General features: G+C 53.3%; 1 protein-coding gene across 4 annotated transcripts in view; it reads left to right on the forward strand.

Annotated features, from left to right (window-relative positions):
• Positions 1 to 14,383, forward strand: part of shf (Src homology 2 domain containing F) — a 94,106-nt gene that overhangs the window by 55,327 nt on the left and 24,396 nt on the right. For 2 of the 4 annotated variants that reach the window (XM_076989569.1, XM_076989586.1), the window contains exon 3: positions 11,885 to 12,100. In XM_076989569.1, the coding sequence (XP_076845684.1) occupies positions 11,885 to 12,100 (216 nt within the window). Of the gene's footprint in view, positions 1 to 11,884; positions 12,101 to 12,823; positions 12,911 to 14,383 lie in introns of all 4 variants that reach the window. The other 2 variants (XM_076989591.1, XM_076989576.1) reach the window with 2 other exon arrangements.

The raw sequence follows: 14,383 nt of genomic DNA on the forward strand, positions 1-14,383 counted from the left end.
AGTGAGTTGGGCCCATTCTGTGCTGGCCGCAAGGCAGCGGTCCACTCCAGCTGACTGGGTCTGCGTGTTGTAGGGGAGGGGCCTGTGTGTTATATGGGAGGGGCTTGCGTGTTGTAGGGGAGGGGCTTGTGTGTTGTAGGGGAGGGGCCTGTGTGGTGTAGGGGAAGGGCCTGCATCTTGTAGGGGAGTGGCCTGCGTGTTGTAGGGGAGTGGCCTGCGTGTTGTAGGGGAGTGGCCTGCGTGTTGTAGGGGAGGGGGCTGCGTGTTGTAGGGGAGGGGCCTGCATGTTTGTTGTGGAGTTTGAAGGTACAAGATTCAGAGCTTTATACAATGATGCTGGTTCCTATTGGCTATTAAACCTGTTAGGGCTTTTTGTGGTTTTCTTGCTGAGACTGTGTAGCAAAGGCATATAAGTCGTGTCATGTTGCGTGTTTCATTGGGGAATGGCTGGGTGGAGGTTCACTCACTCCGCGTCATCCCTTCGTGAAAGTGTTAATGAGATGCTGTTGGCTGGACCTTATCCTGTGTGGGATGGAAATGATCATAACATGTTAGTCATTGTGTTCTCTCTGGAGACTTCTGGCTAATGAGTGTGGGAAGTAGCTCTGCCTTGCAGGAAAAACAGGGGGCCTGTAAATGGCCCAGCAAAGACGCTGATCCAGAACCAGGTCAGCGTCACTCCTGGACTTTACAAAGGCGGCCGAAGCTGGCCCTGGATCAGCCGTGCGAGGCACAGCTGGCCGGTGGCCCGTAACAGCGAGCTAGGGTGCGACCCCCGCCGGCCGGGTCTAGCGGGGAAAGCAAATGGCTTGACGTTTGGCAGGGGTTGGACCGCCCCGCAGCACGGGGGAACGCGTGGGGCAAAGCACGAGACCCAGGGCTGATGGCACTTCAGGTGTCCAGCAGAGGTGGGCTGGGGGGAGAGGGGGACACAGGAGAGGAGAACGGAGGAGAGGAACAGGACGGGCAGACGACGAGTGAGGTCGGACGTCTGTGCGTTTGGCCCTGCAGACCTCGGCGTGTGTTCGTGTGTTCCTCTCAGACGGCTCACATCAGCCTCTCACGTTACATGAAGAACAGGGGCTCAGGCCCGACACTTCAGTCTGCTTCTAACACATCACTGCACTAGACAGCTTGGAAATATTGATCCCCCTCCATAAGGAAGTTTCTACCATATTCTCAAATTCTGGTAACTTGACCTATATTATCCCGGGCGATGTTATGCTAATGTCTGTGGGACGGCTGCCGTTCCCCTAGCGTGTATAAAGGGATATACATCAACGAAGACGAAGCCAAAATCGTTAGTGCTAATCTCCACAAGTGCGACGTTACATTAATGTCAGATCAATCACGGGGTTAAGTCATTGCATTAACTAATGAAATGGGCTTGGGTCTTAAGTGCTTTTGTTGGACTTGGCTAATGCATGTTAACTGTATTGTTCACCTTCAGGTCCACTTCTGCCTTTGTGGCTGCTGCGCTGCGTTTGTTTTACCTTGCTGAGACAGTCAAAGAACCCCTGTGGCCAGAATGTTGTCATTTATATTTGTGTGTACTGAGGTCTCTGTGTGTCTCGCTCTTTCTCTCTCTCTCTCTCTCTCTCTCTCTCTCTCTCTCTCTCTCTCTCTCTCTCTCAGCAATGTGCATTGTAACTTGTAAGGGGAAATATTGTGAAAGTGAATCTGGAATCCTGTCAGTAATCTTGCAGAGCACCGGGGTGATGCACCTGTTAGCGGAGGCTGTGGTAATCCTAGCAGCGGGGCTTCAGGTACAACATGTCTGCAGCTGTTCCCTGCGTGCGGGCCGTACTGGAGGTAATCCACACCGATGGCCCAACAAAAACAGGAAATGTAGGAAGGATTTTTTATAATGTCTGACAACATGTCAATGTTCCGCACTGAACTCCAGGAAAGTGTGTGTGTGTGTGTGTGGTCAGTTCAGTGTTTTCTCTCATAAAGCTGTGGAGTAATGGGAAAGGGAAGCTCCCGCAGGCTCTTCCTGCTGACCTGAGATCAGCTTTTCCCTCTCTGTTCGGACGCCTTGTGTCCAGGCTCCTGTTCGACTGCTCGGACCTTAAGCGGTGTGGCAGAATGCGGCGCGCGGCCAGCGCCACTCGTCCTTCCGTCAGCGGCGGTGCCTTCCCCGCTGACTGGGAGAGAGGCCGCGCAGGCCGAAAGCTTCGTGTCCGACTCGGATGGCTACCTTTCCTGAAAGGAGCCCTGGGTGACAGTGGTTTGCATCATATCGCCAGCTTGCTGTACCTGTTATGGGGTAAAGGGAGGATCACACGGCGCGTGAGCGTTTAGCGATGCACAGCAAACCTGTTTGGAACTTTACCCGTAAAGAGCTGAGGAAGGACCACGGCTCGGTGAGCACCAGCCCCGACACGCCAACGCCTTCACTCGGGGAAAACTCTTCAGACGTCTTTAGTACAGACACAGCCCTCCCTACCTCCACCCACCCCCACCCTTCTCAGTCAATGTGCTCATGACCTTGCTTCATTAGCTCCCCTCTCCAGAGGACAACGTAGCCATTATACATTCACCCCCCCCCCCCCCCCCCCCCCCAATCCTCCCTGCCTTTGGAAATATAGGATCAATACCACACCGCCCAGTATTTTTAGATCTATATTCTGCCTTCTGTGCTCACGCTTGCTGCTGGGTTTTGTTTGCAGAGCGTTTGGAGTGTAGCAGCTTTGAACGTTTCACCTCCTTCTCCTATCAGATCTTCCCTGCACCGAGCGTAAACCAAACACCACACTTCTTTTCCCTATGCTTTTTTCCCCCACCATTTGTTTACCCGTTTTTCGACGCCGGACGCTGGCTGTGCTGAAACGCCGTGACTCTGTGGTTTAAGTGGACCCTCTGGCTTTGCCCAGGTCATTAATTGTGGGAATCTGTCGTTAGACGCCAGGGCTTGTGGCTGGGACCCACAAGAGGCCAGGAAGAAGTAAGAAGTAAGGGGAACGCTGAGTTAAATGACAGTAACTGTGCCTGTGAGACCCCCCCCACCACCCAATTCCCTTGGTGACTGGTGACTGGTGAATGGATGTATGGAGGTTTCCTTTCTCACACATATCTTCACTGCTCTGTCTTCTCTTAAGCGACGGGGAGAGGGATTATCCGATTATGGGGTAATAAGCAAACAGGCGATTTCATTTTCCAAGGCGAAGGGGGAAAAGGGGCTTTATCTGCACACACCAAAAGCTGTGAAATGAACCGCTAATCCCGGCGATGATAATGAAGTGCTGAGATGCCTGTGGATGCACTTTGACCTCGGTTTCACCCTGCCGTTTTCTGTTTGCGCCCTTCGACTTGACCCTGGGGAGTTTTCTGTGTCTCGACTCTCGCCTTTCCCATTGGAGAGCAGCAATGAACAGAGAGTTTTTGTCCCCTTCCAGAACACTGAGGTAAAAGGGAAATTTAGGGCCATTTGAGTGTGTGTGTGTGTGTGTGTGTGTGTGTGTGTGTGTGTGTGTGTGTGTGTGTGTGTGTGTGTGTGTGTGTGTGTGTGTGTGTGTGTATGCGTGTGTGTGGAAGACAAAAAGACTGTAAAAGGTTTGTGTGTGTGTGTGTGTATGCACTGGTTTGCGCCTGTGTGTGTGTACGTACATACACTTGTATGCATCTGTATGTGTGTGTATGTATGTGTGTGCAAGCATTTGTTTGCGACTGTTTATATGCATGCATGTTTGTGTGTGTATGTATGTGTGTGCAAGCATTTGTTTGCGACTGTTTATATGCATGCATGTTTGTGTGTGTGTGTGTGTGTGTGTGTGGTGTGTGGTGTGTGTGTGTGTGTGTGTGTGTGTGTGTGTGTGTGTATGCGGTGGTCCATCGTTGCAGGACCTGTCGGCACCAACGGGCTTCTGACCACCCAACGGAGGGAGGGTGGAGGGTGGTGTGGTCATCCATCAGCACCACATCCACACATCCTCCTGGCCTCTTTCACCAAGGCACAACCTCTCCTCTCCTCTGTTCTCCTGTTCTCCTCTGTTCTCCTCTCCTCCCCTCAGCAAGGCCTGATCTCTGTGTGCACCCAGCTGACACTTCTACCAGATATATCTGCTGTGCCAGAACAGTCGGGACAGACTGCAGTTGGCACTTGTCAGGCAGCAGCGGTGGCTCAGGTACCTCGCCGAGCTCCACGCCTGCCCAAACAACGCCGAGGGCTGTCGTTAGAGTCGGCCCCTCAGCACACTGAGCTGGTCCCCCCCCCCCCCCCCCCAGTAGAGCCGTCTGGCAGAGAACATTTGAACTTCTCACTGTCCTGTTCCATTCAGAGCTTGTCAGAAGTTGTACGTACTCGCACCATTACATTTGTACTACCTAGACAACACAATCACAGAACTGAGTAAGGCAAGGATAGTTTTGCTTGCTCTGTGTGTGTGTGGTGTGTGTGTGCACGTTTGTGGTCCTATCTTTCTCGAGTTATTGCTCTACTACATGGCCTGTCATGGGTGAGGCGACGGAAGCGGATCGTTAATCTTCCATTAACAAGCCCTCACTCAGATCCTAACGAGCCCTAATTGCCCACGTGCTATGGGGTGGATCGATGCATCTGTTCAGGCCAGGGTCTCCCAGCGGGCCCGGCCGGCTGGCCGGCTGGCTGCCACGCGGCTGGACTCGCGAAGCACTCCTCGCACACTCATCGCACAATCCTCGCACACTCATCGCATGCTTGTGCGAACGCGCTTCCACTTTCATTATTTATACCGCAGCCACGAGCCTCTTTTCAACCTCCCAATGCCACATTTAGCAGCGAGGCTACGCACATTAGCGCTCTTCATCTGTGGGTTTTAGTTGCCCTCACCACAGGCCAGCAGAACTCCGTTAGCCATCTGCTAGCATTCTGGCGGTGGTGAAAATACCGTCCACTGGACATGAAGGGAGGTACTGTGGCATTTCCATCTATGGTCGGCTGCGTTTGCGCTGATGGCGGACGTGCGCCTGAGGTAATCCAGCCCTGCTCGCTTCACGCTAACAGACGGCCGTGTGTTAGCGCTTTGTCTTCATCCGTCCATCCTTCTGTTTATACTCTAATCATCTTTGTCTCTGTGTCTCTCTCCCTCTGTCTCTCTCTTTCTCTCTCTCCATCCTTCTCTGTCTCCATTCTTGTCTGTAGTCTACCTGCAGGCGTCTGGCGTGTTTTGCCAGGTCTTTGTCTCCACCAACCAGTCAGACTCCACTGCTTTAGACCGAGATGCGGCTCCATCTCCACCTGCCTTCACCGCAAGCCCTCCACCCCTCCCCTCCACTCTATCTTTCTACCCCTCCTCTCACACTCTCTCTCTCTCACTCTGTCTCTTACTCTCCCTCACTGTGAAGCGTTGAATCAATACATGTCAGTGTTTAAAGAGTAGAAGCGTTTGAGCATGTCTTCACTCACCTCTGCCATATCTCTTTGCCACAAGCACACACACATCTGACAACATCACTCCTATTCAACCTTGTATGAACTAATATTTAAAAAAGAAATCTTGGCAGCCTAAACATATTGGCAGTGTGAGGTGCTAGACAGGTTCCTTACATATTTTGTCCAAATTATCTCTGTGCTTCTACACTGCTCTACACACACACACACACACACACACACACACACACACACACACCACACACACACACACACACACACACACACACACACACACACACACACACACACACAGCTTGTGAATTCCTATTGCAGCTGTTGGGTTGTTACACATTCTTGCATATGTCCTCATAAATGCCTCTGTGTGTGTCCCAAGCTTTTCCATTATAGAGTATTCAGCTTAGTTCTCTATTGCCAAACCATGTTTCCCTACATATGTGTACACACACACACACACACACACACACACACACACCACACACACACACACACACACACACACACACACACACACACACATATATACTGTTGGTTAACATCTGTGAGTGTATCACATTTCTCCCTGCCTTTTTGCACACAGTCCTATGTCTACAGAGAGATGCACACACACCACTAAGAGACCAAAATACTCTCTCACTGTGAGGCAAGACCAAGGCAAGTGAAGAGACACACAACCCTCCTGCCGAAGAACATCAGTAGGGTGTGTGTGTGTGGGTGTGTGTGTGTGTGTGGGGGGGGGGGGGGGGGGGGTGGGTGTGTGTGTGCATATATGAGAGAGTCAGAGAGTGTTCGGAAAAAGCAGTAGAGTGCATGTGAGAAAGAGGAGAGAGAGAGTGCGTGTGCGTGTGCGTGTGTGTGTGTGTGTGTGTGTGTGTGTGGTGCGCGCGCGTGTGTTTGCCTGTGTATGCACACTGGCACCACAGGAGTTGGCAGGGAATTGGATGGCCACTGGGAGAAGAGGATGGCTGCTTCTGTTTCAGCTGTGGGGCGGAGATAAAGCAGACAGGCTTCAGACAGACGCACAGAGTGGGGCTCAGCCAGCCAGACAGCCAGCCAGCCAGACAGAGTGTGGGGCTCAGACAGACAGACAGAGACAGATAGACACACAGAGAGTGTGGGGCTCAGACGGACAGAGAGTGTGGGGCTCATACAGACAGACAGACAGAGAGTGTGGGGCTCATACAGACAGACAGAATGTGGGGCTCATACAGACAGACAGAGACAGATAGACAGACAGAGAGTGTGGGGCTCAGACAGACAGAGAGTGTGGGGCTCATACAGACAGACAGACAGAGTGTGTGGGGCTCATACAGACAGACAGACAGTGTGGCCTGACACCACAGCAGGCAGATACAGGCTGACACTCACACACGATGTGGGGAATTGGTGTGACGCTGAAAGAATAACGACAACCTGAGGTTTAATATTGGAGAAAAACCAAACCTTCCGAGTGACATTCATGCTTTCTTATTACACACACACACACACACACACGCACACACACACACGCACACACACACACGCACACATACGCACACTCACAAACACGACGACGCACACAGAGGGCTGGCGTTAAAGGCTGTGATTGGTTGAAAGCCCTGTCTGTCACGGGGGCTGTCAGGCTGCAGTTGTTTTATGTTGGCCTGAAGCCGGACGGAGAGAACTGGGCACTGCACCAGCGTTTGTGGAAAACAACACACAGTAACCCTCTAGTGTGGCACTCACAGGACGTCACGCACACCCAACCAGACAGCACGCCTGCACGAGGGGGCGAGAGTCGCGGTCACAGGGTCACCATATATGTGCCTCAAGAAACACACACAGTTGGGTGTGTGTTTGGTGCGTGAGGCTGAGCGTGGCTCTCTCATGTCCGCGCCACGTCCTCCCAACGCCCAGCTACGTCTCTCGTCTGTGACCGCCGCATCGGGAACATTAATATTGATGAGGTCACTTTGATGGACTTACCTCATCCTGTGTCCAGCCATGGTCTGGAGGGAACACACACACACACAGTTATGCACTGTGGAGCAGATCGGTGCTGTGTGGAGGGACGGGTCAGAGAGCACACACAGGGAAAGGGATGCACAATAGCTCTGATCAGCTCTGTCTGACGATGATAGCAGGCAGCCCCGCGTCGGGACCTCACCTCCACCCCTGCTGCTCGGCTCCCGGGCAGGCTGATAACAGAACACAGACACCACCGATGCCTCTGGGCTCTTCCAGATCACCATGGGAGGAATGACTGGGGAAGTAATGACGGAGAGAATAGAATAGAATAGAATAGAATAGGTAGCATTCACAGTGCAGATTGAAATCATTTAGACAATAATTTTATTTGGACTGTGGTCATCGATTTCCCCTCTGTACATCAGACTGAAAATGAGATTGAAAATGACTCAAATGAACTGGAGTCAGCGTCACATCGAGGGGCGTCCATGTTGGACGAGCAGCGCAGGAACTTGCCTGCGTCATCTAGCCATCGATAAGAGTTTCATTTGAAATCTGTTTGATTGGAGAAGATTTTCTCGCAATCTCGTTCCCGCTGTTCTTATGAAACGGGGTTACGATACGACAAAGCCGTAGCTGTTGTACAGTTGGAGTGCACATATGGGGCAATGACAGCGTAAAAGAAGTGGAAGCAGAAACGGCTTAGGTCTGATCCCCCTCCCCCGCTCTCCTCCCCTCCCCCGCTCTCCTCCCCTCCCCCACTCGCGTCTCCGCCCCTCCCCCACTCTCCTCCCCTCCCCCCGCTCTCCTCCCCTCCCCCGCTCTCCTCCCCTCCCCCGTCTCCGCCCCTCCCCCGCTCTCCTCCCCTCCCCCGCTCTCCTCCCCTCCCCCGTCTCCTCCCCTCTCCCACTCCCGTCTCCTCCCCTCCCCCGCTCTCCTCCCCTCCCCCGTCTCCGCCCCTCCCCCGCTCTCCTCCCCTCCCCCGTCTCCGCCCCTCCCCCGCTCTCCTCCCCTCCCCCGTCTCCACCCCTCCCCCGCTCTCCTCCCCTCCCCCGTCTCCGCCCCTCCCCCGCTCTCCTCCCCTCCCCCGTCTCCACCCCTCCCCCGCTCTCCTCCCCTCCCCCGTCTCCGCCCCTCCCCCGCTCTCCTCCCCTCCCCCGTCTCCACCCCTCCCCCGCCCGAGTATTATAGCAGCGCAACACAAGCTAGTACATCACTCCAGAGATAAGGTGATGACAACACCTTAGCCATGCAAATCAGCCACATCATTTATCTGTCAGCAGGTATCTACAAAGCTGTTAAGTGTCTGTTCAGCATCGCAGTGAGACAGTAGTCATATTAATCCCCAAAAACACCCATGACGGACGTGTCTCTGGTACCAGCTCGGACTGACTTTTTTTTCAGTTTTGTGGGGGCGAGGGGGAAAAAGGTGTACGCTCTTACGTCCTGTCACGTAAAGTTTAATGGCAACTAAACCTCGGCGGCTACAGGAAAGTGAGTCCATCCGCAGGGCAAGAGAGGAGTGAGCCTTGACTGGGCGTTTCACGTCGGCAAATTGTCTGTTTGGCAATCGGTGCCGTCTGTTGGGCGAGCCACGTGTGTAGTCGGGTGAGCTGGCCGGCGGGCATACGGGGCTGAACTGTATGTGTACGGACGAGCGGGAGTGCATTCCAGAAGCTCAGGGCGGGGGTCAGGGTCCGGGGTCGGGGATCAGGATTAGACATGGCATGACCTCACAGTGCCGTGAAACCGCACAGGTGTTGCAGGCTGTATGTGTATGCGTGGGCGTGCACTGTCGCAGACATGAGAGGTGAAAGGGCACCAGGGGGGTGAGGGTGGGGGGCGAGTCAAGAGTTCATACTTCCGTTGTGCACGTCCCATAATTTTTGTAATGTACGCGTGCAGGTGTACACACCCGCCTCTGGAATAGCCGGAGCAAGTCTGTACGTGTGCGTATGGGGTGTGGAAGTGGAGAAGCATAGTCCTGAGAGGAAACAGTCCTACGCACTGAAGCCTCGGTCCCGCTAACGGACGCTCACTGGCGGTCTGCTCCTCCCACTACAGCTCCTCCTGCTTCTCCCACTACAGCTCCTCCTGCTCCTCCCACTACAGCTCCTCCTGCTCCTCCCACTATAGCTCCTCCTGCTCCTCCCACTAGAGCTCCGCCTGCTCCTCCCACTAGAGCTCCGCCTGCTCCTTCCACACAGGGCATGTCTGCTGCCTCACTGCCTGCGTTGTGTATTGTGGTGTTCGCTCTTGTAACAGCGAACCCCTATTGGTACAATAACGATGTATTAAATCTCCTCTCTCATACACTCTCCCTCTCTCCCTCCCACTCACACGCCCGTGAGCTCTCTCAGCTTTAACGGCAGTGGGAGGACGTTTATTCCGCCATGATCTTCTGTCTTCTGAACTGTTAAAAGGGAGATCTAAAGGCGAGAGGCTTCACCAGCCGTTGGCATATTTAAAGATCTACACCCCCCACCCCACCCGCCTGCTAGCTCCATTAGTCCCTTGCACTTTTCTCATTTTTCCGCAAGAGCTCCCTCGGGTTGAGAGGCAATTATGTCGTGGTGTGGTGTTATATTTCAGTCCAGAAGCATTCCTGCATTACGCCATGCTGCACCGTGTAATGCAGTGGACGCTTCTGGTCTGAACAGCTTCTAGCAGCTTCTAGCACATCCAAGAAAGACAAGAGAGTATGGGAAAAGCTCTATGGGTCAGGGCGGGGGTGCACAGGACAGTGACCGCGTTACTCTAATGGGTGGGGTTCATTAGCTCGTGACCATGTTACTCTAATGGGTGGGGTTCATAGGCCAGTGTTCGTGTTACTCTAATGGGTGGGGTTCATAGGCCAGTGTTCGCGTTACTCTAATGGGTGGGGTTCATTAGCTCGTGACCATGTTACTAATGGATGGGGTTCATAGGCCAGTGTTCGCGTTACTCTAATAGGTGGGGTTCATTAGCTCGTGACCACATTACTCTAATGGGTGGGGTTCATTAGCTCGTGACCACATTACTCCAATGGGTGGGGTTCATAGGTCAGTTTTCGTGTTACTCTAATGGGTGGGGTTCATAGGCCAGTGTTTGCGTTACTCTAATGGGTGGGGTTCATTAGCTCGTGACCACGTTACTCTAATGGGTGGGGTTCATAGGCCAGTTTTCGTGTTACTCTAATGGGTGGGGTTCATAGGCAAGTGTTCGCGTTACTCTAATGGGTGGGGTTCATTAGCCCGTGACCACGTTACTCTAATGGGTGGGGTTCATAGGCCAGTTTTCGTGTTACTCTAATGGGTTAGGTTCATAGGCCAGTGTTCATGTTACTCTAATGGGTGGGGTTCATTAGCTCGTGACCACGTTACTCTAATGGGTGGGGTTCATAGGCCAGTTTTCGTGTTACTCTAATTTAGGTTGGGTTCATAGGCCAGTTTTCGTGTTACTCTAATGGGTTGAGTTCATAGGCCAGTGTTCCTGTTACTGTAATGGGTTGGGTTCAGAGGCCAGTGTTCATGTTACACACTTTACATTGAGGCTGATTATGTAAGAACTTGTGTGCTGCGTGTTTATTAAGGTAGATTGCGTTGACCATTAAACTTCACCTGTGGGTTGTGCTAGCTTTTACTCCGGAAGCTGGAATTCTGCTTTGATGTTAGAATGAGTGAATGGCGTCATTTAAAATGGTGGGGACAGAAGCTGCTGTCCCTCCTGCCCTGTTGTAATAAGTGCGACCTACATGCCGTGTTGTCTTCTCACCACACCTCGGCGGGGGAGGGGATCGCCTTTCTCGCTACGACACCCTCTGGAAACACAATGGGCCGTGAAAGTAGGAGCACAGTCTCACCGCACTTAATTAGCGAGTGCTGAGAGCCCACGGGGCCGCCCGGTGCGAGAGGCCAGGAGCTCCCCGCACGCGTCCCCCCACACGCTCGCGCCTGGTCTGTCGACGGGCCCGGGTTAGCGGCGGATCCTGCTCGGGCGAGTGCATTAATTAGGCCGCGGCGGGCGCACCGGGCGGCTTATACCATCGTCCATCACCTGCGCCGCAAAGCGCCGTGATCACAGCGAGCGGGTCTGTTCGGTCTTAGCGGCGATGCAGGTAATTAGCCTCGATCTTCAGATGCTGCAGCCTGACTCGCCTCTGTGGGGCTCTCGGTGCGTCTGCAGGAGACAGCTGGAGCTTCTACGGCCCTCCAACCCAGCAGGCTCCACTATTAAACACAATTAGCTCACTAAAAGCCCGTTTAAGGCCAAATTTACAGAACCGCGTGAAGCGAATGAGCCCTCAGGCTTACAGGAAGAGCAGAGAGACCCAGCGCGGATGGTAAATAATCCCTTGGTGGATTTTTCTTTTTTTTGCAGACGTCACAAGCAGAATCGTGTATCTAGCACAACTAACATCCTGTAAGAGTCTTAGCTTGTGCGGTACTGAGGTTCTGTAGCATACCGCCTCACCCTCAGACGAGTGTTGAGTTGCTTTTACTAAAACTAAATATATAATAGAGTGACCTATCAACCCTCTCTCTGTCTCTCTCTCTCTCTCTCCTTTCCCCCCATCCCCCGTTTCAGAGATCAGAGGCGGCCGTGGGCCGAAGGACGGGCTGATCCGTCAGCTGCCCCTGTACGACACGCCATACGAGCCGACGGAGAACGGCGAGGGGGCGGAGCCTGGGCGGGGGCGGTGCTCGCGCGAGAGCAGGCTGCCCCAGGACGACGAGAGACCGCCGGAAGAGTACGACCAACCCTGGGAGTGGAAGAAGGATCGAATCTCCAAAGCCTTCGCAGGTATCACGAGGAGCATGCGTGTGCGTGTGCGTCTGCATCTGCGTCTGCGCGCTTGGTCAAGGGCGTAGCGTGGTGGTGCCCGTTTGCGCTGTCTCTGGCCGGGGGAGGGTGGATGTGGCTGCTTTTCTACTGGTGACGGGGCACTAGCGCTTCACGAAACGGAGCCTTCTTCCAGGGCTGACGACCCGGACGACTTTGACTCGGGTTAAGAGCTGGATTAGTGAGCGCGGGGTTTCCGCTGGCTGGGGTACCTCTCTTGGGGCGCTGGCCAAGATCTCGTTTTTTTTTTCCTCACTCGCTAACGCTGAACGGCTGTTTTCCGGCTCTCTCGTGGGACCCTTCCAAAGTTAGATTAGATGGTGTCAGGGGAGGTGAGTGTGTGAATATGCCTCACTTAGAGCCGGGTGAGTACGGCTGTCGCAGCTGGAAGGCCTACGCATGATTATGTGGCGTGTGTGTGTGTGTGTGTGCACGGGTATGTATGTGTGCGTGAGCATTTGTGTGTGCATACATGTTTTCAAAAAAAAAAAATTCTCAGACTAGCAGATAATCTCGCGGCCATCTCAGCCATAACTTCACGGGGCTGTTCAAGGACAGGACGGCACGCTCCTTTAGACGGCCGTCAGTGAACGTGGAGAAGAACAGCAAGAACATCAGTTCTTTTGAGTTCTTGAAAGGTTTTTTTTTCTCCCTTTTTCTTCCTTCTCCTGTTTCCTGGCACAGCTCTGCTTTGTTATGACTGCATTAGCAGCAAAGGAGCAGGCAGAGGATCGCCTCGGAGAGACGGCAGCCACGTGAAAACCCGTACAGGTACCATCAGAGAAGGCCCCCCCGCTAATCTCTCACCTTCTCTCTCTGTGTCTCTCCCCCCCCTCACGTTCATTCACATGTCTGCTTGCGTGAACGCGTCTGTGTGAAAAAGCTACTCTTTGTGTTCCAGCATCACAAGTGACTTTCTTGCGCAGTGACGGCAGTGGTGGCGCGCCGTTGCCCCCCCCCCCCTCCTCCCCCTCCTCCTTCCCCTCTCCCCCGCCAGCTGCCACGTTTTCCCTCTCATTTTCAGGTAGAGCCGTACGAGGCACGGGGACGACGCTGGCTCCTCGCCGCGTTTGATAGCTCACTTCCCTCCGTCACGGTCGGCAATTAATTTTTCCTTTTGAAGAGCCACTCGATGTCCACTCATGACAAGCTTTGATATTTCCCGCCTGTTTGCCGTCTCGCTGCTCTGAGTTAGGTTTACCTTGTCCCGGCATAGCTCTGTTTGACAGAAGAGAATCTCACTCTGCAAACACCCCCCCCCCCCCCCACGTTCCCCTTGAATCAGGAAGCGTTGGTATCACAAAGCACTCCTCTCCTGTGTCACTGGAGCCCCTGGGCGGTACGAGGCCTCGGTGTGAACTTGTTTGACTTCACACTCCTCACCCAAGTCCAGACGAGACCCCCAGGAACAACATGCCGCAGCCCGAAGGGCTATGAGCGACACAACCGCTCCCACCCTGGAAGGTCAAAAGGTCAGCCAGGGGGTCACGTCAGGCCATCGGTAGGGCCCCGTCAGTCTCTGCTTTCCATAGGGAGCTCTTGTCTTCAGCTCAGCCCTCAGATGAAGGAACCACAGAACCGTTATCAGCAGACATGCAGAAGGTGCTTAAAGAGACGCTTTTTTTTTCTCTGAGGGGATTCGGATGTAACTGGGTCACCGGCTCCTTTTTATACCATCTCCATTTTCACATAAAAATATGCAGGCCAGCTTTGGCTCTCTGATTTCCCTTGTTCCTCCACACTCCACACATTATGGGCTTTATTTACATCCACAGTTTGGATTGAGCTGTCAAGTCACAGAATATGTGTGGCTAATTGAGACGAATGTACATACAAAAGAAAGTAAGGCCGGAAAAAATAAGTCTCAAACAAAACGAAACAAACAAACTTCTGTTAATCAGAGTGTAGCGGTTAGTATGTGCACTGTGGTATTAAAACACATTTCATTTTCTGCCATACGTCTTCATTACACTCAGTGAAGTATTGCCAATTAGTGGCTGCGTGCAGTGGGCACGTCACCATGATGTGCTGCCTGGCACTTGTGCACACAGCTCTTTGGCATCATGGTGTGTATTCAGTGCTGCTTGTGCCTCTGAGAAATGCGGCAGCAGAGATATCCAGAGCCCTGTGGGAGCGGGTGCGTCAGGTCACTAATCCCTGAAGCCCCCTTGGGCTGGTACATCACATCACTAATCCCTGGATTTTTGTGGTGATGGATACTTAACATCAGTAATCCCTGGAACC

The sequence above is a fragment of the Brachyhypopomus gauderio genome, chromosome 2 (genome assembly GCF_052324685.1).
Source record: "Brachyhypopomus gauderio isolate BG-103 chromosome 2, BGAUD_0.2, whole genome shotgun sequence".
Taxonomy (NCBI): Eukaryota; Metazoa; Chordata; class Actinopteri; order Gymnotiformes; family Hypopomidae; genus Brachyhypopomus; species Brachyhypopomus gauderio.